The 26353-nt window shown below is 44.0% G+C and overlaps 1 protein-coding gene across 1 annotated transcript in view; it reads right to left on the reverse strand.

Annotated features, from left to right (window-relative positions):
* LOC128305767 (protein bunched, class 2/F/G isoform) overlaps nucleotides 1-25458 on the reverse strand; it is a 50000-nt gene extending 24542 nt beyond the window's left edge. The window contains exons 1-3 of the mRNA XM_053043365.1: nucleotides 25389-25458; nucleotides 22226-25294; nucleotides 7832-8899 (exon numbers count right to left, since the gene is read on the reverse strand). Of these exons, the coding sequence (XP_052899325.1) occupies nucleotides 7832-8899; nucleotides 22226-24708 (3551 nt within the window). The 5' untranslated portion in view covers nucleotides 24709-25294; nucleotides 25389-25458. The remainder of the gene's footprint in view (nucleotides 1-7831; nucleotides 8900-22225; nucleotides 25295-25388) is intronic.
* Nucleotides 25459-26353: the final 895 nt, after the last annotated feature.

Below are 26353 nucleotides of genomic sequence, written 5' to 3' on the forward strand. Positions count from 1 at the left end.
AGCACGCGAATACGGCACAAAAGACTCACACACACACACACACTAGCGGATTTTGATCCAACGTTCACCCGGCTTCTTCTGTAAAGTTGGCAAAAGACGACGGGAGAAGATTAAAACGATAGCAAAAAAAAAACACCCCAACAAGGAACGGCTACGCCAAATTGTGCTGAGCGTTGTGAATTCCGTTTCGAAGTGGAGACAGCAAAAACGTACAACTACTGCTGCTGCTGCTGCTGCTGACCTAAATCCGATACTCTTGCCCATTCTCTCACTTTCCCGACCGATCCCCGCACGGTTCCTTTACGGTCCCCCCTCCCCCCAATGGGCGGATGCAAACACATTAAATTTCATCTCGTCGATCGCATGCGAAAAGGAAGGGAAAAAGTGCGTACGCTCACGAATACTTACGCACTACGCGGCGCGGTGGCGTAAGTGTGTGCGCAACAGCAGTTTGACTGCGCGCGATCGAGGCGGTGAATTGCGCGATCCGTGCCGTATATGGTACGCACCGCTTGAGCCAGAGTCTGTACCATTTTCACACATTATTAATCGAAAAGCTTTCCTCGTTCCATTATTCGTTCGAAACGCACAGCGCAACAAAAAAAAGATCCAGGGTAGATAATGGTTAATTTAAACCAAATGTACATCCTAACCATTAATGATCTTTCTCTTTATTGTATACGTTTTTGTTTATGTCAAAACATTTACGCTATATATATAGAAAGGCGATTTAAATGTTGTTTAAATGTAAAAGTTAATTGTACAAAAAACATTAAATCATAACAGTAGAATTACTAGACAAGTCATTTGGATTTCAGGTACGCTTCAGATTTAGCACATTAATATTTTGAGATTAAAATAAATGTTTTACTTGATGAAGAAAAAGTAATTTGAGAAATAATTTGAATCATGAGCCGAATCTCAATTTGATTTCGATATAACACTGAACAAGCATATTTAGCATAACTCTTTGGTATATTAAATATTATTTGTACCATTGTCCAACCATTGCATATTGAATCTACATAGAAATACATTTAGATTAAGCTAAAATGTATGCCATGCATACCACTCATTCATTTAGGGGGCGAATGTGGTGTGTTGATAGCGGCACCGGTCTTCGCACAACAGGATCGGTCCAAAATCCTATCCGGACCAATTCCTTCGTAGTACGGACTGGCAAAATTAAGCCTAGTAAGCCAGGCATGACGCCAAGAGAAGAAGAGAGAATATGATTCATTATTCTTCATAATATAGATAAAGAATCATTCATGAAGCTTGAAGATTTATTCAGTTTCATAAATCTGAATCATATCCACCCAAAAATGTGTAAATGCTTAAAAATCGTAGTTTTAGTAAATTAGTTGAAGGTATCGTTTAAGCTTTGTTGCTGCATATTAACATTATTTAATATAGTTTGCTTTCTGATGTAGTCTGGTAGCAAAATATGTTGAAATAAAAAAAACCTTTTAGATATAACATTTAAGCAACATACTTTGAAAATAATTTAATAATTCATTCATTTAATAATTTAATTTATTAAAAAACGCATACGCAAGCGATTAACTCTTCTTTCTGTGTTTAATTGATCTATTGTTGCAACAAAAACGTACCCTTAGATCAATAATGGCTATCCTTGGCGAATTCTGCACAACAAAATGGTGACTCTGTTACACAATAATGGCAGTGTTTGATATGGTGAATGTATATGTCGTTAATGAACTACACTGAAGACTTCGCACTGTGTGTATATGTTTTTTTATCCATTCATTTGTACTTCTCGAAATATATGAATATCACTCGATTGAACCACACGCTACTCTTGATGACACAACCGAGAACCATTTTCAGCGCTTGTTTTCAATATTTACAACGCGACCGGATAATCACTCGTGTCCAACAAAGTCGATGAAACGTTAGCGATGGTAGAATGCCCGAATGAACGAACACACTCAATAATTCATTGTACCTGTGTGTACGGCTCTGGTGAAAACCTCATAATGCTTTCTTGATTTTTCCAAAACGACCAGCGTTCGGTTTGTGTCCTTTTCCTCGAAAAGTCAATGAACTTGTTTTCCATGCGTCAACTTTTGCCACTGCGAGCGAGGTAGAGGAAACTCATTTCACAACCAATAATGCGAAGCAGCAATATTGTTTTTGGCTGGTATGTTTCACATTTCAGGGCCCGTTACTTAATTTTATCACATATTTCACTCATTACGGCTCAAAAAAAAATCCCGGCTTGCGGTTAGTTAATATTTCCCAACGTTAACCAAAAATTGGCGGGTAAAAGATGGTTCTCTTCGCGCACTACGGCGACGGCCTTGACACAACGCGAACATTATTCCACCACTTGAATATTTTTGTAATCACGAACTCGTTCCATTCCATGTTTCGGCACTGTGTGTGAGTGTGACTTTTTATCTGTATGCCGTTTTTGCGCCTAAAACTAGGCACTAGCGAGCGAGCGAAGGAAGAACACGGAAAATTGCTAGCCTCCGATCGTGACGCATTTCCACACCAAACATCAAAAACAAGAAGTAGTGAGTTGGATTTGGCTGTTGTAGCACTATTGATTTGGTGCTGTTGTCTGGGCCTGCGCACCAACATCATGCTCGGAGACACTCACGAAAAAGAGCATAAGTTTCGCACATCAAGAACGAAACCCATGACCTAGGGCCAGAACGGGATCTCGAAAACAAAATCGCTTGAGCGCCGAATTCTCTCGGATGGGATGCTATAAACATTTTTGCAAATTTTGCTATCACATTGCTGCAGGCGCTCCAAAAGATGGAACACGATCTTCACTATGGTCAACTTCCTTTCAACAGGACCATGCAATCTGGCGTGTCCGGAATATGAGTAGGGATACGCGAGATTAGCTAGAAACCACCAAAGGACAGCTTTAATTTTCAGCTGGCTACAATTTTAGTCACACATAACGCGGTGAAGGTTTGGGTTCAAAGCCATCCGCCTGACGCTGGCATTGGCAGATTTCGCCACAGCAAATGGTTCGTATAATTGCGAAGGCCGTTTGTCAAATTTTGCAGCTCATTAACGCGTTCCTTCGCCTTCATTCTATCGTTCTACTTTTTTGGTGGATTTAAAAAAAAAAGCTCCCTGTATCGTGGAATTTTGCCGTAGGCAACCATCGGGTGACCGATCACCGGTCGGCCCCTAACGCGTACAGTACCTCTCAGTAATGTTGGGTAGGTTTTGCGAGACCAATTTTCGCCCTCACGACATTTTCGTGAATAGCCGCTAACAGTCAGCAGCGCACCAATCAGCACGCTACCGTTTCACGTCGTCTCGTATGCTGTGGCTCAATATGTACTAATGACGCAAAAAACAGTCCGTCTTTTAGCATTTATGCAAACGTACCAAACGCGTAGGTTTCACACAAGTTGCGAATTAGAAACCAATGTTCTACGCCCCGAAGGAAGTGCGGTGAGCTTTTTTCTCTGCTCCAGTCAGTGCTGCAGTTGGGTGAGTTTCGCTTGCGTTTAATTACATACCGCACAACACGCTGCTCTGATAAAAAAAAAACCAAACCGCAAATCCCACACATGCATGTAGATGTAGAACAAAAACATTCCTCATATGGACAAGCCAACACCAATCAGGTTACGGTTGCTGCCGTCAGCTGTCAACCCCGGTTTGATAAGCGTAAATGATTGATTTTTTATTCCATTCAATCACTGCCACCGGCATTATTTGCAAGCACATTTCCTTCTTTTTCCCGGTGAACTTGTTCTGGTTTGTGCGTATTTCACTTTCAATCTGGTTTCGATCTGGTTTCCCTACTTTCTGCTCTGCCCTGCTCTGGTGGATCCTACGACGACCGCGAGTGGTTTCCACTAATTTGTTGCTAAACGCCGGTTCCATCAGTGGTGCTTGCGTTAGTGGGGAAAAAAAAGTACCTATACCTCCTCTATTTCGCCTACAGCACCAGTAGCACTTATAAACGCATGCTGTGCAATCGCCGGCGTCTCATTTGTGCAGTTGAGCATTTTGCGTTTGCGTCATTCGTACCTGCTTGGACGAGGAGCAGAAGCGCGATTAGTTCTGCTAGCCGAGAAAGCAACCTCACTGACACCTGAGTACGTCTCTGCTGCACAAACGCTACTGCACACTGTGGAGCCTTACAGCAACAAATGGTGATGACGATGAGGTATACAGGTTGTCATTTAGATACGGCTTACGGCTCATTGTGGCTAGATCGTCAGCCATCCCCCGGGCGTCTTGGTAAAGAGGTTACGTAACGCTCGGAGTTGAAGTGTCTGGGAAATCAATACACATGTATCGATGGTACGATGCGATCAGCTAGTGAAGTTACTTGCGATTTAATGTCTCGTAATTTTTGATTGGCCTGGTATGAGATGAGTAATTGGCCCTAAGTTGCAAATGATTTGACAGCAGTCTCATACATCGCCCCATAGAAATGAGCGTGACAAAGTCTTTTGTCAATGCGATAACACCACGCAAACAATCTATATGTGACATGATTATGCAAAATGAATTCTTGCGCCGTAACGCATCCAAAGATGGGGTTTTGAAAAATCATTCATTTCACTTGGAAGATAGACGTTCATTGATGAAACTTCTACTTATTTGGCATTCGTCTCATTGCGACTTCAGCAATCCACACTTGTATGGTAATACCTATGTATGGGAGTCCGTTTACGCATGCTTTTCCGACTTTATTAATGGTCAAGGCCTAAACAGGCTGCACAGTTGTGCATTGATGTATGGTTTGGCAAATTACCATATTATCTCATGTGTAAAATGGAAATATTTGTGGAAATTTTACCTTCAAAAACGTGCCTGAACCACCGAGGTTCACGTTTTTGCTGGGCTAATACAGATCGTGTAACTCCTCTTCCTCCTCCTCCGATGTTAGCTCCTGAGATCTTTGGACTCATGGATTTTCCCAGAGAAACAATCTTTTCTACCATCACATTCTCATCTTCTTCTCTGAAGCAAGATAGTATATAGAGTAATATCTTCTTTGATGCAAGATCTAAGATCCTCGTAACAACCAGCCTGGTGTGATTTATAGGCATACCGCAATGTTAAGCAGAGTCTTCCGGAACTCTCCAAGGATAAGAAGTGTTTTTGTCACCTCAAACAAAACGAGGGAGACTAGTTATAATGTATTGGCTGGATTATCGATATAAACTTTTCCATTCAAGTATAAGCGGACACTTGTCCAATTGTACATGAACCTTGACCAAAAAATACTTGAAAGCTTTGAAATAAGGAATAACAAACAGTAGTTCTGCCTTTTCGGTTCTTAAAAATTCAAAGAATGAATTAACCGTGACGAGAATAGTGCAGAAACATTCGTTTTACATACATTGTTAAAATTATCACACCCAATCAAACTGCCTGAAAAAATGTGGGCATTTTGAATCAAAATTTGTTTTTACTAGCTAATTGGCTCGGTTAACTGGGCTACGCCAAACAAAGCTGCTGGGTTTATACAAGCTCCAGGGTGCATAGAAGGCGGATTACTTCCTAAAAGTTAAACGTTGGTCATCCATGCAAAATTCTACCAACATCAGAGGTTTAGGAAAATTACGCCATAACATAACATGTTATTTCTGACCTTCTTTAACTTTTTATTGACCTGTAGCTCGATAGTCAATACTGCGTTCGAATGTGAATTTGGATCGGTCCTGTCCTGTGAAACCGACGCCCTGATTCCAAATACATCAAGGGACGAATTACTCATTATGTATAATTTCGTTTTCGACTACAAATGTTATATACATTCAACTGTTTATCGGACTCCAATTAAGAAATCAATAGCACACAATTTAAAAATTAGATTAGCAAATCGTAGCTACATCTTGGTCCAAATACAACAAAATTCCATTTCAAATGAATATGTCAAGTTCGACATAATCATTTGTCAGACTTCTTGTGTCGTGTTATAACAATTAGATCATGTTGGTTCATCGGTCCTGAACCTTGAAGTAGATGTTTTGGAAAAAAAATTACTAGACGTCCAATTTGCGTTCAACTAATACTTGGACATTTTGCCATGGGTACCAAATCACACGTGGAAAATGACCCATTCGTTTGTGTCGATTTTGTGTCGATTTGTAAAATAATATGTTTTTTTTATTTGAGCATCTAATCAAAATTCTAATTAAAAATAAAAAGCAATTGAATAAAATTGAACAAACTTTCAGAAAATTAAAATACTTTCATCTAAAGCATTAAGAAAAAATGGTGCGTAAACTTTAAGCTGCATACTTCTCCCAAAGTTTAATGTTACCACCTTTCAAATGTTTCATATATTGTACAGTCACCTTTAACTGACTACATTCAACAGGCAGGCAGGCAATTGTGTACAAACAAACGCTACCAAATGGCAAACAAATGTGGCATGATCTGCGCTAATACGCGTGTCAATTTAAGTTGCTTGATTAGCAAGACATCGCTTTGATCTTCCGATTTAATTCACACATTCCCATGCAGGGGATGTTTTTGCGATGAAAGGAAAGGTTATTCCAAACCCTGGCGAATGTTGTGTAAATGCGTGCAAATCAATTGTCAACATATCACCGTCCGTTGGCACAACCGTTTGGCGACAAACTGTCTGCTGTTGCGGTAGGTTTCTTCGCATCGCATTGACATTTATGGCGGTTCTGTCAAGTTCGTTCGCTGATAATTTAATTAGCGCTAATCATATTAGCAAAAGCGATTGAGGCCGATATGTTTTAAAGTCCGGTCTTAGTCACTACCCTTCCCCGACATTGTCCTTCTCGTCGTACGTTGGGTTTTGGACAAAAAAGAGAAATGTGTGAAATGTAAACAAATACAAACAGAGTCAAAAATAGAGCAGCATGACCCGGTACCCCTTTTGCTACAGAGCAGCTGTTTGGCGCATAAGATGTGTTGTAATATACTTACGCTAATGTAGATTATAGATTATTGTAACGTAACGCCAGCATGTATTACCATGTTCAAACGTACCCAGTCGTACAATACCTACGTACACAAACCCCTCGCTGTGTTACGTGCGTAACATATTACCACAACAAAACCCATACTGACCTGTAATGAGAGAGAATAAAGCAAAATTAGATACCATCGCTAGGATACGGACATATGTACGATCCCATCCCCGCAATATCATTCCTGAGAGCAAAAGACGAAACCTTTCTAAAGAAGAGGGATACCAACTATTGTATTGCATTCGAAACGAAAAATAAACAAATAAAAATTAAACCAAAAAGTAGTAAACAACAACAATCAACATTAGCTACATAACGAAAATTATTCGAGAAGGGAACTATTACACTCTCGATTAGACGATTACATCTTGCGAGAGAATCTTAGCATCACTATGTGCATGTAGTGTGTATATATATATAATTTATATGTGTGTTGGCGTGTATGCAAGAGGATGTTAGTTTGCAATAGAGAGAAAAAAAAACAACGAATAAAAGGAACACAGATCAGCAGCTTCCAAACGATGGATACAACGGTTAACAATGATGTCGGTAAGCGGACAGTAGGGTTACACAGTAGAGATTACATGTCCCTGAATACATGAGATTCAAAACTGCGATCAGCGTTGATCAGAACAACAAAGCCGAGAAAATATGAGCCTGCCATGCCATCGCGCAAATAGGGGGTGTAAGAAGAAATGCGTTGACGTGAAAATCCTTAACGTCCACCATTCAAACCAAAACGAGGATGGAGAGTTGTTCAACGAGGGCGCATGAATCGTTAGGACATTGCAAGACCGGATTGAATTATTACGATTGTTTTTGTTTAGAGCTAAATTTTGAATAGACACTCGAAAAAATGTTCAAACCTTGCGTGTTCGCCACCGCCAGCGCTTGCATGAAGAACAGAGGGCGAGGGAGCTCGGCTTACGCGGGCACTTCCTCCACCACCACCGCCGCTGTACGCGGGACCGAGCGTGTTCAGGTATCGTGGCGGACTACCAACTGGCGTTGTTCCTTGCAGGTACGCTGGGCTCGAGCGTCCCGACGCAGGATGCGACTGTGAACCGCCGGCGGTAAACAGATCCGAATCGGTGCTCATATTAATCATACTTCCCGCTTTGCTCAGCCGACTGCCGCCCAGCTCCTCTTTGATCAAATCCTGCACACAACGATGCGGATGCGTTGCCGTGCACGCGCTCACGCTGTTGCTGCCGGTGAAATTGCCCAGCAGACTGCTGGCGGCTCGACAGTAACCGGTTGCTTCCGGTGCCGGCGTACCTTCGGGCAACTCTTGACACGACCCAAGGGCACCGACCGAACGCGTGAGCGATCCTCCGGTTAAGCGATTGGCCACGGCCGTCGCCAGCACGGGCGTGGGTTTCATGAGGTTTTGGATGCTTTTCCCCAGTGCAATATTGGTGTAGATGTTGCTGGTGTTCGACGGACCCGAAACGTGCGTTGTGCTGGAAGGGTTAGTGGTTCCGGCCGTGCTGCCGGAGGTAATAACAACATTGAAAGCGCGTGCAACAGGTTGGAATTTGCGTGCGGCGTGCTGTTGCTGCTGCTGCTCTAGCCGACTTTGGGCCAGCTCCTTCCGAAGCGATTCTTTCGCCGCAGCACTCATAGACGGTGGCAGTGAGTACGCTTTCGAGAGCTTGTCGGCATTCTCGTGATACAACGGTGCATGATACTGCGGATACTGTTGCGGCGGCACCGGCTGCTGTGGCATTTGCTGTGGCTGCTGAGCGATCTGTGGCTGCAGTGCTGCCAGCATAACACCTCTGTCTAGCGAAGCATTCTGGAAATTGTCATACGACGCATTCGCATCGGGAAAAGCGTTTGTGCCTAACGGTTGTTGCTGCTGCTGCTGCTGCTGTTGCTTTGCAGATGGCAGAGACGGCAGTTGCTGCTGCTGCGCCTGCAACCCGCTGCTGCTATAGACAACGAAATAATCATTCAAGAAAGATTCAAAACCACATCGTCCAAAAACAAAACAGGACATCGCAACGATCGCAAGGAGGAAGGTAGGCGGTTTTGGGCGATGATTTGTTTCCCGGAGTCGCATGAAGGTTACACATGCATGTTGATGATGGTGTGTTGTCAGCGCATCGGTCGCATACGTGACGACCAAAAAAACAACAACGAAACAAACAGTCAGTGAACGTCGTGAATGGTGAGCAGTCGCGCGCAATTTCGTGAAATCAAGAGCCAGCGGATTACCAATCAGCAAACAGCAGATATGCGAAATATGGCACGCGCCTGGTTAAAGCAAGCATAGGTACAAAATGCAACCGAACACCGGGCAGCGCAGTATGAATGGGTAGCGATGATATGCACCATGAAGCAGCCAGCAGAGCACAATATGTATAACCAAACACCACAAACCATGCTCGAAACGATTGCATACTCATGCGTCAACAAAGCAGTAACAAATCACCCGACCCGCGCGCAGAGCAACGATGCGACCAGCATCCCCCAGTACCACCACCAAGGGATCTTACTGCTGATGAAGCAGCCATTCCCGATGAAGAGCGAAACGTTATGATGGACGAATTACACACAACAAGAACGATCGTAGCTGGGGTTTCGGCACCACTCTGTAAGGCAACACCAAGGCTGCGCGTCTGATCATCGGGATATATGGCAAGATTTCATTGCCTTCGACCAAACATCCTGCAGTCAATTGCTGCAAAACGATAAACGAGCTACGTGACTAGAAACCCTGCTCCGCTACTAGCAGTGACAAGTTCGCTTGTATAACAGAGCTATTCTAACCCCAGCCAGCCGTGTTACACACGCTACCTTATCACTCCGACTAAATCAGTCACGATCGGTAACGATTCATTTCATGCTGCACCAGTAGCCATGTGTGCACGCTGCTACGGAACCGGGTCGGGTCGGCCGGGGTTGGCGGGGAACGGCCAGTATTTCCAAATCGTACATCCAGCAACATATGTAACATGCACGTGCAGCATGACGGCATGATTTTTGCAATAGGTTCACCAGCATTAGATTCATTGCTGCAATTAGCTTTAACGATGAACCATCGCCGTCCATGTTGCATTCAAGGGTTTAACAAACAGCACCAGCAGTTTGCATTAGCTTTACGATTATCGTACTTTACGTTGTGTTCATTTGGGATCACATGAAGATTATTTGGAGATTAAACGCGTTTTAACCCTTCACAACGGCTTTACGAAAAACAAGCAGATTAAATCATTCGATGCTCAATTTACAATTATCCTATTTTGGCGTGCTTACATTATATCGTGGTTGACCATGTTTAGAAACGAGATTTAAATATATTATGCCTGGAGTGTTCATTCGAATTCATAATACAGAGATAAATTAATGTTTTAAGATACGAGCCGCTGAACGACCGATGTTTTACTTTGAGATACGAGCAAGATTTAAGATACGAATAACCGCACCCTACACCATTACACAAGATAGATCGTTACTGTGAATACTGTCTTTCAATTATGTTTGGCTTCCTATTAGTTCCTTTCACCTCAGACCGGAGTTCAGTCCAGGTACTTGTTTCCCTGATTTTAGTTTAAAGTGCCATAAACATTTCATTAAGAATCTCCCGAAGATATATGTGATATGCCGAAGAATAATTAAGATGTCCTAGGTGTATGCTACAACGATAGATTGGGGCAGACCATGCCATAAATTAGACAGCTTAAGCTCTTAGTCTGTCTCTGTTAAATGATCCAGTTACTGAACTGTATCATTCTGGACATGAAGAATGACATAAGGGATCATTTTTGCGGAACTACAATTTGAGAAAAAAACATGAAACATTAGAAAGCTTCGAATTCAATTCTTTTGAAACAGTATATAAATCTGATCATTCAAATAACACTTTTTTTGTCTTCGTTCAAATTTTATGTTTACAGCCTAATCTGGTTCAGATAAACTAGAAAAATGGTTTGTTTGACATTTGCAACTGAGCGAAGCTTTCATTAGGAAAACAATCTCATCCATTATACCTAGGATAAATCAGGTTTGCCATTTGTATGAGGAGCTGTAAGCGCATAAGCCTGGAAACGTCAAGATGCATACAAAAAAACTGGTTTAAAGTATGCCATTACCAGTATTGGAGGATTTTATTTTTCTGGGATATTCTATACGTCTGGAAGTTGATGGGAGAAATGTTTATGTCCTAACGAGTGGGAACGGGGCCTCTACCAAGTACACCACTGGGTCACGCATAAAATATATCTTTCTGCTTACAAATACATTTTTCTACGTCAAAATACTTTAAAAACTGAGGAGACGTCTAAAAAGGGAAAACCCGGAACGAATTAGTGAACATTTTCATTAATTTTAATACAGAAAATTGCTTTGTGATAAAAGCAAGGTATGGAATCAATGAATCTCGAGGCAAAGAAACAACGGACGACCCAGCTTGTAAAGCATTTCTGCATGAAAAAAGGTTGTGCGGTAGCGCTAACCTGAATTTGTATGCAAGAGTCCACTAGCAGGTCAAGGCTGCGAAGAAATTCTAGCAGCAAATAACCAAATAATAACAACTAAACAATTTTAATTAATTTACAAATAATAAAACATGTTACTGAAAATAAGAATCATGTTGTGATGTTGAAGTATATTTCCCTATTTTACACACCTTTTATTAGAGCGCTATCGGACTTCAACAGCTCGTATCACTTGTTCGACTATAATGTCCCTGTGCCCCACATTCGTTCTCGCCTACGCGAGTCCGCTTTCTCCCAACTTCTAACCTGCTAACTTCCTATTGTTTGTGTTTTTTTCCTTTCCTTGCTTCTCCATATCCCTTAGTTAATAAGTCATACATATTTGTAAAACCCTTGCGGCATACACATTAATTAAATAAAATAAGTAAATAAATAATATGTAAGATGAGCTCATGGACTCGTATTCGTATTCGTAATCGTTTAATATACCAAGGGTTGTAGTACGAAAAGCATCTGAACCGGCACTCCGTAAGTAACAAGGATTCACAATCCAGGTGCGCGGTGGAAATGCGGGTATGCGCGATCTAGAGTATTCCATTCAAGTCAACAAGAAGTAGAATATTTCCATCAGATGGTCGACCGAATCTTCTAGGCGTAAACAAACAGTTTCGGTAAAGAGCACGCTGTACTAGCGTACTGGTTTTATTCAACGCTGGTTCGCTCAGAAATGCTCGAAAATAATAAACAAACCCCTTGTTTGTTAACGCATTACCACAATTCTGGGCAGGTTTTTTATGGTTATTTATTGGTCGTCGTGTGGACGCAGCAAATCGTTCAATCCACTCCAGGTGATCTCATGTATGATTCGGTGATATCATTATGGTGGTACAGATTCAGCATGTGACGATATTACAATTTGCGTTGGATGCTTTTTCTTTGGTTAGCGTACAACTGTTTGGTTTGGCAAGCTGATTTGCACGACGACCGAAGCGACGGTAAACAGAATACGGTTGTAGGGATGGAACCGAACAGTTATATTTTAAATTATTTAATATTTTAAAAAGCTCTGTCCTTAGTCAAGTGTGATTCACATTTAATTTCATGAATATAATAATAAAAGAACCAAACTAAAAAACAGAAATAATTTATTCACAACCTGCATCGGGTCCACGACAGTATCTCTCGAATGCGAACAGCGCCATCTATACGCACACAAGTTCGTACAGCGCCGCGAACAAACTGACGGTCGTTAGACGGTATAACAGTTCGAGCTGCAATGTGTTATACACATTGCGCCGAACTGCGATTTCAAACGAAGTGTTTTAGCACAAGCTGTAGCGGAACATGAACACGGCAGCCAGCTGTCTGGCGTGTTTGCCAAAAGTTAATGCAAAAGAAATGAGAAACAAAATTTGGCTTGACATCGTGCAACTATGCGCTTTGTTTCGGAATGATGCAAACTGACATGGGTGGTCCTTCCGGGCATTGAGCGGGCATTATGAAACAACGGGTGTGTTTGTGTGTGTGTGTGGGCGTTTTTTCAACAAACAATTTAGATGAAAATCAAACAAGTCACGAGCTGCGTATGATGATCATGCGGGGACACGATGTCACCTACCCTAAGCACAGATTGGATTGCTCTTCTGCGCAAACGTTCGGTTGATTTCTTCTGCTAGATTTGCTCCATACGTGTGCCATTTCGTGAAATATGCGGCACCATCAGAGCGGCACACCAAAATGATGCCAAATCGATAGAACCACAGGGCGCACACCACCAGATATCTACACACAACAAGCTAACAGCTCCACACCGCAACGCAGCGCGAACTTTTCGTCTGTTACGTAAAGTCAAATTTGTGGCAAGCAAGCAGGAAAAAATCAAGTGACCACCGTGGCATGGCAGCAACCAAAATAAAAAAAAGGATTCACAGTTCCTGTTCGAGGACTGGTGAATGTAACACTATCCTCTCATACGCGTGTACGTCCGCCCGTTGGGTGGGAGTCGAGCGTAGCACATTAACGCTGCAATGTTTTCGAACACGTGCACTTCTAACTTCACCAGTGGGCGCTGTTTGTCCGGCAGACGGATGGATGGATGATCAAACGACAGACGGCATCAGTAGCACCTCTAGAGCAGCAGAGTCACACCGCAGTGTCGCGCACAAAAAAGAACTCGCGAGTTTGCTTTAATTTGTTGTTTTGTTTTACTGATTTGTAGCGCCTTTCTCGAGTGCCATTCCTTTTGCTGTGCACAACAATAACAGCAACCTGTTGTGAGGAATATCTCGCGTGCATGCAAACGGCACCGACAGACACACACTGGCGGACGCGCATTTACCCAAATGCCTTAATGGGGCGCGAGGAGCACGACTGCAAAATTGCTTCTGTCGTTGTCGTTTCACATGTCGCATGTCGACAAGTGCACGAACACTAGTGGCGTAACGCCATGCGTCTGCCACTTACAGCGACGCCAGCGAACCCTTCCTTCCGTTCCTAGTCGACCATCCATTCTACGCTCCTATTTTCCATGTCCTTCGAACCCTACATGACGACGTACGTTGATGGGGGTAAAGTGAGGAACTCTCTTTACACTGTGAATCTCACCGATGACGACGTTGTCGAACGGCATCATCTCGGAACGCGATGATCGTTCGATCGCTTCTCAATCAAACAGCAACCCTTCAGTACCGTACCGCCGCTGCTCATCCCCTAACACATATTCCCGAGGCATGAACTATCACTAACTGGCGGGGAGAGCACAACAACAACAACAACAAAAATCGAGAGACCCATCCCCTGGAGCAGCTATGCCGCTTGTCAACAACGAATCGCCATCGGACAGGAGATGAGCCGGGAGGGATCTGTCGGAAGGGAACATGATTGGGGATTTATATTTGGTTCAAAGAGCACGAAAGGAAGAAGAGCGCAAAGAAGACCCCCCTTCGACGACTATGGCCGCCGTCTGCTCGAGCGATCGGGAGGAAACTCACGGCTTTTAGCTCGTTAGTGCAATAAGTGGCGGACCAACACACCAACGGATTATACACTATTTTTAGCCGTCTTGTTATCATCTTCTGGCAGTTAGGTCGGACACCGCATCCGCGTGTGTACACGGTGGCCTTCCTTACTCCACCTTGCCGCCCGTATAGAACAAATCGTGCCAGCTCGGTGTGCGGTTAAGCCGTGCGGGTATGGGCAAATTAGACGATGGACAATGGGGTCTCATCATTCCGTAGCACACCGGACCAACGAAGACTGAGAAAGATGATTGAATTAAATTGATCCTTCGGTAGCATAGGTTGTTCTAAAAGTAACAACACACAATCCACAGTGAGTTTCATACATATCAGCGGAAAAGGGGATTTTAGTGTATCATCTTCCGGTCTCCGATTTGAAATATTCGCATCCGGTTGCACAGTCACAAACCTCCCTTGCCAAATCGAGTGGTTTACCAAACAGAGCTGTGATTTCATCGTACAGTATCAAAAGACAAGCAGTGATTAACCGGCTTCAACTTGGAGCATGAATGCAGCAAACCTTATAATGCAGAATGCAGATCTCTGCATCACACGTGCTTAATGAAAATAAACAGCCCTGAGGATTTCTCCTGAGCGATTTAATTTCTCGTCCATGAATCACACAAACCGAAGGAATTACCTTTGTAACATTCAGAAGATTCCCAAATTCATACCCCTCTTATGTGTCACTCATAGACGTTGTTTAATTCCCGCAAAGCTACTTGAGCGCAAGGCAACAAATGGTGTTTAATTAGCTGGAAGTCTTCAGCTTATTCCAATACATCCCCATAACCTCATAGACATGAATGACCCCAGCTGGAATGTTTATCGATCGACAAAACCACTTTGCCATTTACCTTAGGGAGATGCGCCTTGGGATGCTCACAATTTTGGACGGTACACCACCGATGGTAATTCTGCGTACTGGTGGAGTAGACATGTTTTTGCTATTCGGTGTCGACCCACGAAACGACGACAACAACAGCCGTTCTTCGCCGCGTCGAGAACCAAGTAACATCGAGTGCTGTTTATACCGGTCTAGTGGATGGGTTTGTTGTAACCGTGGGTAATGAATCGAGGGAGTTCCGCACACTAAACTCAGCCACACAATGTTTGACTGCGGGCGGGTGTACCTTATTCGCAGCCCACTGATACGATGCACTTGTCATAAGTTACGCTACCTACACACGGATACGCACGTGTTATCACTCGTCGCGAGGTGCGTATAAATCACTCGACACAAACTCCACAATGCAGATATTCAGATACTAGTTGATCTTTCCCGTGCGCAACATCACCGTCCGCGAACTTCTTCAATGCTATTTGCGTTGTAATTAAACGGTGCAGCAACGCGAATCCTCGGGAAACAAATCTGCCGTCCTTCAAATTATGAGATCGCGTTCAATTCACTGCAGTCACCAAAATCTATACACAAAAGAGATCTCAACAATACACCACTAACGACCCCGGGCAGGATCTAGATCTGATCGCTTGCATTCACAAAACAACGCAATGTTTTTATTCGAAAACCACACAAAAGACTGTATCACTACGAGAGCGCGCGCGATTTACTACACACGGAATCGCTAGAACACGACAATATCGGCGTAAGGAAATTGTCTGAATGAAACGGTACGCTGGTGCATTTACAATTTGCTGCGCTTGGCTTTCGACGCCTTCCTCCAACCCTAGGGCGGCGCACGTCAGTGTCGATCAACAACGAGATCATAATGTACTATCGCGTACGCCACACTATTACTACGGCGGGGGACGGAGAAATATAAACAAAACTGACCGCGTCGACCACCGCCGCGAGCGGCAAAAACATTCCATCCGAATACTAACAGCAGAGTACTTGACGGCACAGGGTGATAAGGATGTGTGTAGAAAACTTGAAAGCATCAGAAACAACAAACGCAATACGTTATGAGCGTATTGAGATGAAATGTATAAAAAACGATCATTTCTATAGATCATATATACTGTACAGATTTCGGTACGGAATGGCTTTTACTATCAAGTAATTAGATAATTTATGATTGTCGTAATTTAATGTTTTTTTTTTATTAACGGAACAACGACCAGACCGTATCTTATTATAATTTATTGTCTTGGAATGAAGCCAACGTGCAAATCGGTGTTCAGTTGGTATTAGTCCAAATAAATTATGTATTACATTTTTAGGAATATAGCTTAATAGTAAATCACCTATCAAGTTAATTATTTACTCATAATTGTGTACCAATTAAGTCGACAATAGAAGTGTAACGTGTAAAATGACGCAAAAATAGACAAAAATTAAATAATAATGCTCGTTTTCCATCCATTAAATACTTTGCGCTTTGTAACACATTCTAAGCACGTTTAGCGATATATACTACCAATATGGCAGCAGTGGGAGGCAAATTCGATGCAGATTTGCATATTCTTCCCACTGAAAGGTTCACCCTGTGCATGCGGTACGCGTAAAATGGTGCATTAGCTGATGATGATTCAATTCACCTAAGGGTATTAACGAGACGTTACCGCCCATGGGAGAACCCGCGGCAATGTGCCGTCCATGTACACTGTTTCACACGTATTTCATCACAAATTCCCGACCACATTCAAACACTAGCATACCCACACTTGACACAACTACAGGGTCCACCCGGGAGGGTGACAAGAGATAGCAAACTACTACGTAGCGGTGGCATCGGTTATATGATCACCCTGTGGGTGAGTGCAATTGTGTGTGCCGTTGTTGGGCCGCTGCTGCCGAAACGCGGAAGAATCAACACCATACAGCAAGGGGAGTAAATCTCGATCCAAGATAGGGGGAGTCCTTCTCAGGAGAAACCAAATTTCCAAAAAGGTCCACAGGAAAAACCTAAATTCGAGTAAACTAAATATATTTATTTTATTCCGCCACTCATTGAGAAGAAAAGGAAGAATATGCTTTGATAAGGTAGATTGCGCACAACACGACGGTGATTCCGGCGAAGACGATCCATAAACATTCGCAAGGAATTCTGAACAATAATCTCCAGGAAAAAGTGGCACAAATTAATCTGACCTCTACTGGCCTTTTGGTCAAATTTTTAGTTTTATTTAACTTTGTTTTACAAGCAGAACAACATTCCTCAAAACAAACCCCGCACAAGTAGCGGATGCCGATGCAGTTGTTCTATTCTAGACCACCGTGAGAGATTGTGAACACTACACGACACGTTGCTTCCACTAGCATCCCATAGAGGTCGCTAGGGAAGTGCCGTTTGATTGCCTTCGTTTGCCGCTGCAGTCACTTGGAACGAAGAATTATCAATTCATTGTCAGCCAGCGTTATCCTTCCCCCTACTGTTCGATTAATCTGATCCAATGGGTGCATTCTAACATTAGAAATCGAATATTTTAGGAACGATCCCACCATTGTACTATGCCGACCGATTCGGCCGCTTACTGCTACCTACCACTACTAATCAAAAACGATGCAACCGAAAATAATGCGGATGAATAAAGTAAACAGGAATTGGTCTAGTTTTTACTGTGGCGGGTGGTTCCCGCGTTGTTTGCCTCGTTGCATTTTCCCGTACAAATAAACAAAGTCCGATGATGCTACCAGAAACGCGCCATTGCGTTGTTGCAAGGCGGAGGAGAAGAATAAGCCGGCGTTTTTGTTTGCTCATTTCCACATTTCCAAAGAAATTAATTTTTGATTTGAAAGCATCTCGCGGGGTATTGTTGGAGCAGTATTTGCGCTTCGTTAATCATCCGCGATAGTGTCCACGGCGGTGTATTGAATCTAATTATAACGTTTTAAAACCAACTCAAGTAGAACGCAATCGAAAACGCGGTTCGATAGGGGATTTTGGTGTATTTTTTGTTTGTTCTAATGGCGTGGTGGCCATTATACACATTATACTCGATTAAATGTTCAGCATTTAATGCGAACAACAGTATTAAACAAATTAACGTTTCCTCCCATCCTTGTTGTCCCAACAACACAACAATCGCCATTACTCACCATCTCGGAATCATCGAGTTTCTTCGCAGAATGTAAAAGTTGGAGCTCCGATAGTATGACGTTCCGACGGATAGATTATTCCCGAACATGGTTAGTCGCGTTGCGTGTCCAAAATTCATTCACAAATCACAACACACCTATTAGCGTATCAAAGAATTGTCACTGAGGTAGCTAGCACTGCCAACACGATTATATATGGAGGCGCCACTCGGATGGTGCATATGTGCACAGCACGACCGTACCATGTAAACTGATCTTCCTACGGGGACGGAACACGGAGTCTGAGAACTTTGGACCGCTTAGACTAAAAGCCACACACCAGACTGACCGACTGTATACGTCACCCGGCTCTCGTCTACCATGCAGTGATGTGTGCAATGGCAAGGTCGGCTAGGTAGATATAGGAATAGGGACGCATTGCAGGAAGATTCATTTGTTTACTCACAACTGACGGTGCACGATCAAACAAAAGAAACACACATCAGAAACGCACATCTAATCTAGCTCAACACTCGTGTCTATTCTTGCCTCATTATGCTCACATAAGTAGCTGGCGCTGGCTCAGACCCAGGCACTTCTCCACATACTATCGAATGGCGGAAGGCAACGTCGGAATAGGTGCCTTGGAATCGGGAAAATGTTGCTGTATTCAAGTTGAGTTATTTAAATTCTTTGCCTCTCACACTTAGGCGCAACAAACATCGTTTCGTTCACACGGGCAACATCAACAAGTACAGTTCGACCCGGTCGATCCTCCAGTGATGAAAGCTCTTCATCGTGCACAGGTTGATAGGTTCGTTTGTACGTCGGACGCGTCGGCGATATTGGATACTCTACTGCCAGGGTATGATAGGCTCGGTGCACCACAACGCAAAACCAAACTGAACTGAGCGAGCACCGCCGCCTTGTGTTGTCTAAGCGTGCACAGAGCCAGTTGTAGTAAACTATTTCCGGTAGGAAAGGATACCTAACACGATCCGCTGTGATCGTCATTCGTCATGCTTGAGGAAGTAGAACGGAGCAGTAGGTACGGCCACACTGGTGTTCTTTATTGGACAGGTTTTGGGGACGCGATCGACCAGCTCGTGGCTCGACCAGTGGAGGTGGATGGAACTTTAAGCTCGCCCAAAATGTTTATTGGAAGCTTTCGCTCACGATTGTTTACAGCAGTTAAACAAGTCATTAAGCCTTCGATATGTTTTCAAGACGCGTAAAAAAATCGATAATCAGGCTAATGACTTTTTAAACCCCATTTTGTATCTCTAACAACAAATTTTAAACATTTTAAATATCTTTTCCAGAGGTATAGATTATCAAAGCGATTAACCTATTGACGTGAAGAATATGTCTTCATATTTCGTTGTCACAATACGAACAATGAACGTCACAATTTCATTGCAGAACACGTAAAAAATGGTAATTAATTAAAATCAGGTTATAATCAAATATGTCCCACTGTATGATTAGACATCATCAATGAACCAGCACGCATATCCCGTAAACGAAACATGAGCAGTTAATATCGATTCAACAAGTCTCTTTCATGAGGTCCAAAAATAAAATACAAGAATGAAGTGGCCAACTAACAAACTAGCACGCGAAACGCTATTCCCCGTACGCTCGTACCATGCAGGATTCACTGCCGCCCAAAACATTTTCCGAGCGGGACACAGCGAAGGAGGAACATGCCCATGTTTCGCCGGTAGTACAACTTCGAGTCGATATTTTCTTCTGCTTTTTGTTGTTGTTAAGAACAACGGAGGGAACTAGGTATTGTAATACAGCAAAGTAATTGTACCGCAAGGGTGGAGGTTCACTGGATCCGAACCAAATTTGTATAGCTGGTGGTGTAGTTTACATCCACATGACAGGATATCACACACTGCCGTATATACCCGCACCCACACAACGAAGGATGCCTGTCCGGAGGTCCGGTACACTGCTTTGGTAGGGAGTTCATGATTACCTTGACTTTTTGCACATCGTATCCGGCCACGGAATTGTCCATGACCTTCGATGATGGATTTTGCTTTCCCATACATGTGCCCCACAGGTTTCGCACACAAGTAGTGCAATAAATATTAGGAGCTGACCAAAACGGCGCTCACCAAACAACGACAACTGTATCCAGTAACGATTGCAACGGTTTAGCAAAAGAAACAAAAGGATTTTGCTCATTTCCACGACATTAAATAGAATTCATTAATGATACAATACCATTGTGTGTAGAATTGGTCACACTTTGTCCATAGAGTAACCATTTTTTGGGGAGCAAATAGTTAGATATTCAGTGTGTAAGTCACCCTTCCCCAATATAGACAATTGAATTATACAGGGTGCGGCAGGAAATAATGCGAAAATGGTAAACGTTCATCATGGAGTAATTACGGTGTCTATAATGACCATAACATGAAAATACACTCTGCAAAATCCGATTTGTTTTATCACAAATTTGTGAGAATGTATGCTGAAGAAGAGGTTCTGAGTTTACTGTTCGCTCAGGACATCCTCGGTGACACCAAAGAATGAACTCTAGTCGAGCAATTTGTGCCACCATTGCAGGTCGGACCTTTATTCGAACAGTTATACGACGTAGACCCTAACCTGTTAAATATCTCGGTCTATTGAGATATATCATATATACCTTATATCACGCAAGTGACAGTCGATTTTGCTACCGGTATATTCTTGCCAAACTTGTTGATAAATAAAGGTGCATAGCAAGGGAAAGTTGTTTAAAATTACCTAATAAAGGCATAAAAAACACATATATTATGTATGTTACCATATGTTACTATTTGTGATTAGTTAACAAAGGATTTCATATATACCATATATTTACGCATTTATTCCTTCTGCAACTTGTAGCTTTATCTTTTGTTTTTAAAACAAATTTCATAAATTTCCGGCTAGAGGCTCTTATTTAAAGTGTTACATGTATTATTTACAGTTATTTACAGTCAGCCAATAATTGTTTCAACAGAGATTTTTATGTTTTTAAACGGTTTTGAAGTTCATAATATTTACAATAATTAAATGTTTGGTGATTGTTAGTAGTAAACTGGTACGAAAATTACGTATATGACTACATTGGAGGATTTGCTCAACCACATAAATTTATAAATAAAAACAAGATCATAAACAATAAAAGCACACAAGCGAGGTGATTGTTTTACACAGGTAATATATGAATTCGATAGTTTACAATCATTTGTTCTTTTCAGTGTAACATGAGTTAGAGGTAGCTAATATACGTCGAAGCCACGAATAGTTTAGTTTCAATAGCAGATAAACAGTACAACGTGCATGGGCAATACACATTCATTTACCAACAGGATGTCTATTTGAACTCAAACTAGCGATAAGCCGGTCCCTTTCAGCCTTAACAACAAATTGATTCTGGATGTACTCAATTTACTCAATTTCAACTGATTAATAAAATTGTATCAATAAAAGCTTCAAGAAGTAGCGTTCTGTTTGAATATATAACTGTGTTAATAATCGCATATATTGATAATATTTTGCATGTATAGTTTTGGCAAACACAAAACATCAGATCAATCAATTATCAATTATTATGATTGTTGAAGGTATTAATAAAAACTTACACAGAAAAGGAAAAGCATAAACCTGGCCATAATTATGAAAACACGTGGTACTCTTAATAATGGTTGGTAAATAATATTTAAGCCACAACATTCAGAAACATTAAGTAAAACACAAGCATGAAACAGAAGCGATCGAAAAAGGAACATATTTGTACCCAGCAATATCCCTACCAATTGAATGATCACTTACCTTTCACCATCTTCAGCGTTCGCCTTGTCTGGGTCCTCACCGTCACCAGCAACGGTTCCAGCCGTAACGCCAGATACAGCCGATAATAGTTTCGCTTCCGACGACAGCTGATCGGTGCCCGAGCTACCGGCAATTGAACTGGCCGGGCCGATAGCACCGGTAGACGACGGAGAGCCAGCCGCGACGACACCGTTCGTGGTGGTGCTTCCACCACCGACAGCAGTGTTGTTGCTGCCGCTAGTAACGGAATTGGGAGCCGTCGTAGCGTTCTGTGGAACCGTGGAGGAAGGATCACCGATCGCTGCGGTGGAAGCACCAGCACCCGGTGGAGGTGCAAACGTTGCCGGTTGTGGAATTATCTGAGCGGACGAAGTCACCGGTGAGGAAGTGGCCGACGGCGAAGAATTCATCAGTGGATCCGTGACGATCGATACAGAGCCAGCTGTATCGTGAGCACTGCCGCCACCGGTAGTCGAGGAGATGGCAGCACCTGCATTGCCCGAACCGGTGGATGGCGAAAGGATGGTTGTGCCCGTGGTGGCATTGTTCAGCGGTACGGTTTCCCCGGTGACGGTCGCGTTGTTGTCGAGCAGGGACGTGGGAACGACGACGGGCGAGTTTGTCTGGGAGGCTGTTTGCTGCGGTTGTTGTGGCTTAAACTGCTGGTGGGGTGACGGGAAGCTCGATTGGATGGTCGGATTGTTGATGATAATGTTCATCTCCTGTGATGTTGGGATGGGCGCGACCAGTGGCGGAAGAATGTTGTTGGAAGAGACAGCGGTGTTGCTGGGTTGCTGTTGCTGCTGGGGTGGTTGTGATTGCGGGTGAATTTGCATGTTGCTTGGAAGAGTAGCACCGTGTTGATGGTGTTGATGGGCTTGCGGGCTCGACACAGACTGCTGATTCAGGTCAGCCAGGTTCGTCATCGTGTGGGGATAGTATTGGGATTGTCCTTGCTGTCCTTGCGAGTACGCTGCGCTTTGTTGCTGCGGTTGCTGGCCCGCCAGCGCATTCTGAAGCTGCGACTGAGGTAAACTGTGCGGTATACCTGTCCCACCACCGACGGTACCGTTGCCTTGGCCCGCGGTGTTGGTAGACTGCACGTGACTAGTAGCAGTATTGCCAGTAGTTCCGGCAGCTCCTCCTCCGCTTGTGTTTCCACCAGCGAGAGGAAGATTTAGACTCTGGCCGGGAGATTCGTTGTTTAGCATTCCATGTAGCGTACTGCTTACATTGGAGGCGGTAGTCGTCGACGTCGATGTGGCTACCGAACTGCCCACTACTACCGGCGATGAGCTGACGGCGTTTGGATGGTAATCCATACTGGGCAACTCGCTCGCCATTGTCCCGTCCGAAGGTGCGAAACTAGCGTTATCGTTCATACCAACGCCACTGTCCTGCGTGGTAACGGATGCATTCGTGCCACCACCCACCGCCTCATTGCCCTCCGCACCGGTCGAGATTTCTTTCGGCTGCTGTAGCGTCGTATGGTCGAGATAATCCATACACACCCACCGACCACGCTTGAACGGTTCGGTACTTTCAATCTTGACCACCTTAAACCGCTCGTTCCGATGATGCAGCTCCTTCCCATCACTCATTTCACCCTTGCCGTGCCCCATGATGTTAATGCCGCCATCCGTAACACTGACGTGCATCGCATCGGCCAGTACCTCCCCACCGTGCGTTCGATCATTCGGCGCTACGATCGCCAACCCGTACTGTGAACTGGTCGGTATGACTGGCACACTGCCGATCGCGTTCGTAAAAAACACATCCTCTTTACTGAAGGTATCCTCCGAAAAGCTGGGAGTTTCATTCTCAAAGTCTGTTATCCGGCTATTATCGTCGGTGTGCGACTCATCCAGATCATCTGCCGAATCGTCACCATTGTCGGCACTGTGCTTGCCCGGTCCAACGATCACCGATGTGATTGTGAAGGACGACGTTTTGCCGCCGGGTCCTGCAGCACCACCACCAATTCCACTACCTCCAGCTCCGGCTCCTCCATGACCAGCGCCACCGCCGGTCGATGTGCTGCCACTCTTCCGCGAAATACTGTTCGCCGATGTGGACGAATTTAGCATACTGCTGCTGACAGAGTTTTCGTTGCTGCCCATGTTGCCATTCCCACCGCTGCTCCCCATCGTGGATGCACCACCTGTGCTGCCGCTAACACTGTTGTTCATTGATGAGCCACTGCCGGCTCCTCCACCACCCAATCGTAAACTTTCACTCGTAGTCCGGTGAATTACATTAGTGTGATGTTTACTTCCACCTCCGCCAGCCTTGCCCGCACCGCCCATGTCCATCGATTTATGGTGATTGTGGTGATGATGATGATGATGGTGATGATGATGATGCATTCCTCCTGCTCCACCGGAAGCTGGACCGCTCCCCCCGACCGTGACCTTTGACTGGGCAGACGACGGTGGTAGGCTGTTGGAGACCGTGTTTTCGGCCATACTGCTGCTTCTGCTCATCTGCCCGTTTGCCGTCCGCCGTTCCAGTTCCCTCACGGTGCGGGAATTCCGGGCAGCCGGAATGCGGTGTCTTGTTGCACCAATTATGTTTTCACGTACGCACGATTGCTTGTGAACGGGGATAAACTACGCACCAACAAAACACACACGGTACGCGCTAAAGGTGTTTTACAACTTGCTATAGAAAACGCACACAAACACACGTACGCACACCAATACACATTAACACACTCACGCACACACCAGCGCGCAATCTATCCGTTTCGTCGTGTCACGGTTCCTCGTACGAGCAAAAAAAAACGTGTTTTGTCGATCGGATGTTTTGACACCAGACGCACTATCCGGGTGGGCAGAACAGGGAGCGTTGCGTTGCGGTAGTGCGTTGCCCGTGTGTGTGTGTGTATGACAATTACGCTGTTGGACTGGTGCTCTTCACACCAATCTAGTAAACACTTTTATTGACAGCTGGAAAATCTTTGTTGTGTGTGTCACCACCCGAAAAGGATCGATTATTCCATTGCGGCGTTGATGCTCTTCCTAGGACACTTTTTTCACACAAACGGGACAAACGATGTCGTGTCTGTAGCTGTAAAAAACAGGGTTTATGTGGTTTTAGTAACTGGACGAAAACATTCCCAGGGAATAACCGCCCACAAATCGACGGATGGAGTTTTGCTTACGAAACAACAGATTTCTGTTCACGCATTCAGCAAAAGCAATTCTTGTTGTTGTTGTCGGAGATGATCTTGTTGCTGTTATTGCTGAAATGGGCGACACCTATAAAACGGAGAACGGGTTTACAACACGGCATCAGGGGTTTTGGGACGCACTTTGGTCGCACGTTGTGGCGGTGCTGATTTTCGTGGACATCCCCCCATCAGCACTTACACGGCGATTACTTCTAAATTGTTTCACTTTGTTTGCATTTCTACCACACCACAGTTTCAACGCACACACACTATCCACTTTTGCAGTGTTTGATGTGCATCATTCGCTTGCTTCGACTTTGTGTAAACTGCTGCTTATGCTGGCACTGAACTGATGGAAAACTAGACAACAACAACAACAACAACACATTAAAGCAAAAGTAGAAACCGTGAGAAGATCAATAATCCTTTCCTACTGCTCTGCATCCATGCCTTCCCTCTTCGATGCTGCTTCTCCTAGCTTCCTAGCACCCTTTACCCAGTTACCTGCTGCTGCTGTCAAATGCACTGACGTTTTTCATTCATCGCACACACACTGCCGCACGACGCACGCACGTACTACGCACACACTCGGATGCGTCGACAATTACGAATGAGCACACCATGCAATTCCGAACCCCACAACCCCCACACCCCCTCCTTCACTTCTCCACGTACAAACTACCCTTTTGGGGTAAAACGCAGTGGAACAAAACTTATGCCTAACTTTCTTTCTCTCCAGACTGTGTGCGCCGTGTTTCGGTAGTCACACTACGTGCTGTCACTGCTATCACGACGGATCGATGCTATCGGTGGGTGGACTGGAGGGTGAGTGCGGGGGAAACACGGGGTGTCTCGGCAGCTGATGGCATTTAACCATCAAATGCAAATACTCTAGGTCATTGGCAGTGCAGTGAAGGAAACAAAACACGCCATTACTGAATTACGCCAAACAAACA

The sequence above is a fragment of the Anopheles moucheti genome, chromosome 3 (assembly GCF_943734755.1).
Source record: "Anopheles moucheti chromosome 3, idAnoMoucSN_F20_07, whole genome shotgun sequence".
Lineage (NCBI taxonomy): Eukaryota > Metazoa > Arthropoda > Insecta > Diptera > Culicidae > Anopheles > Anopheles moucheti.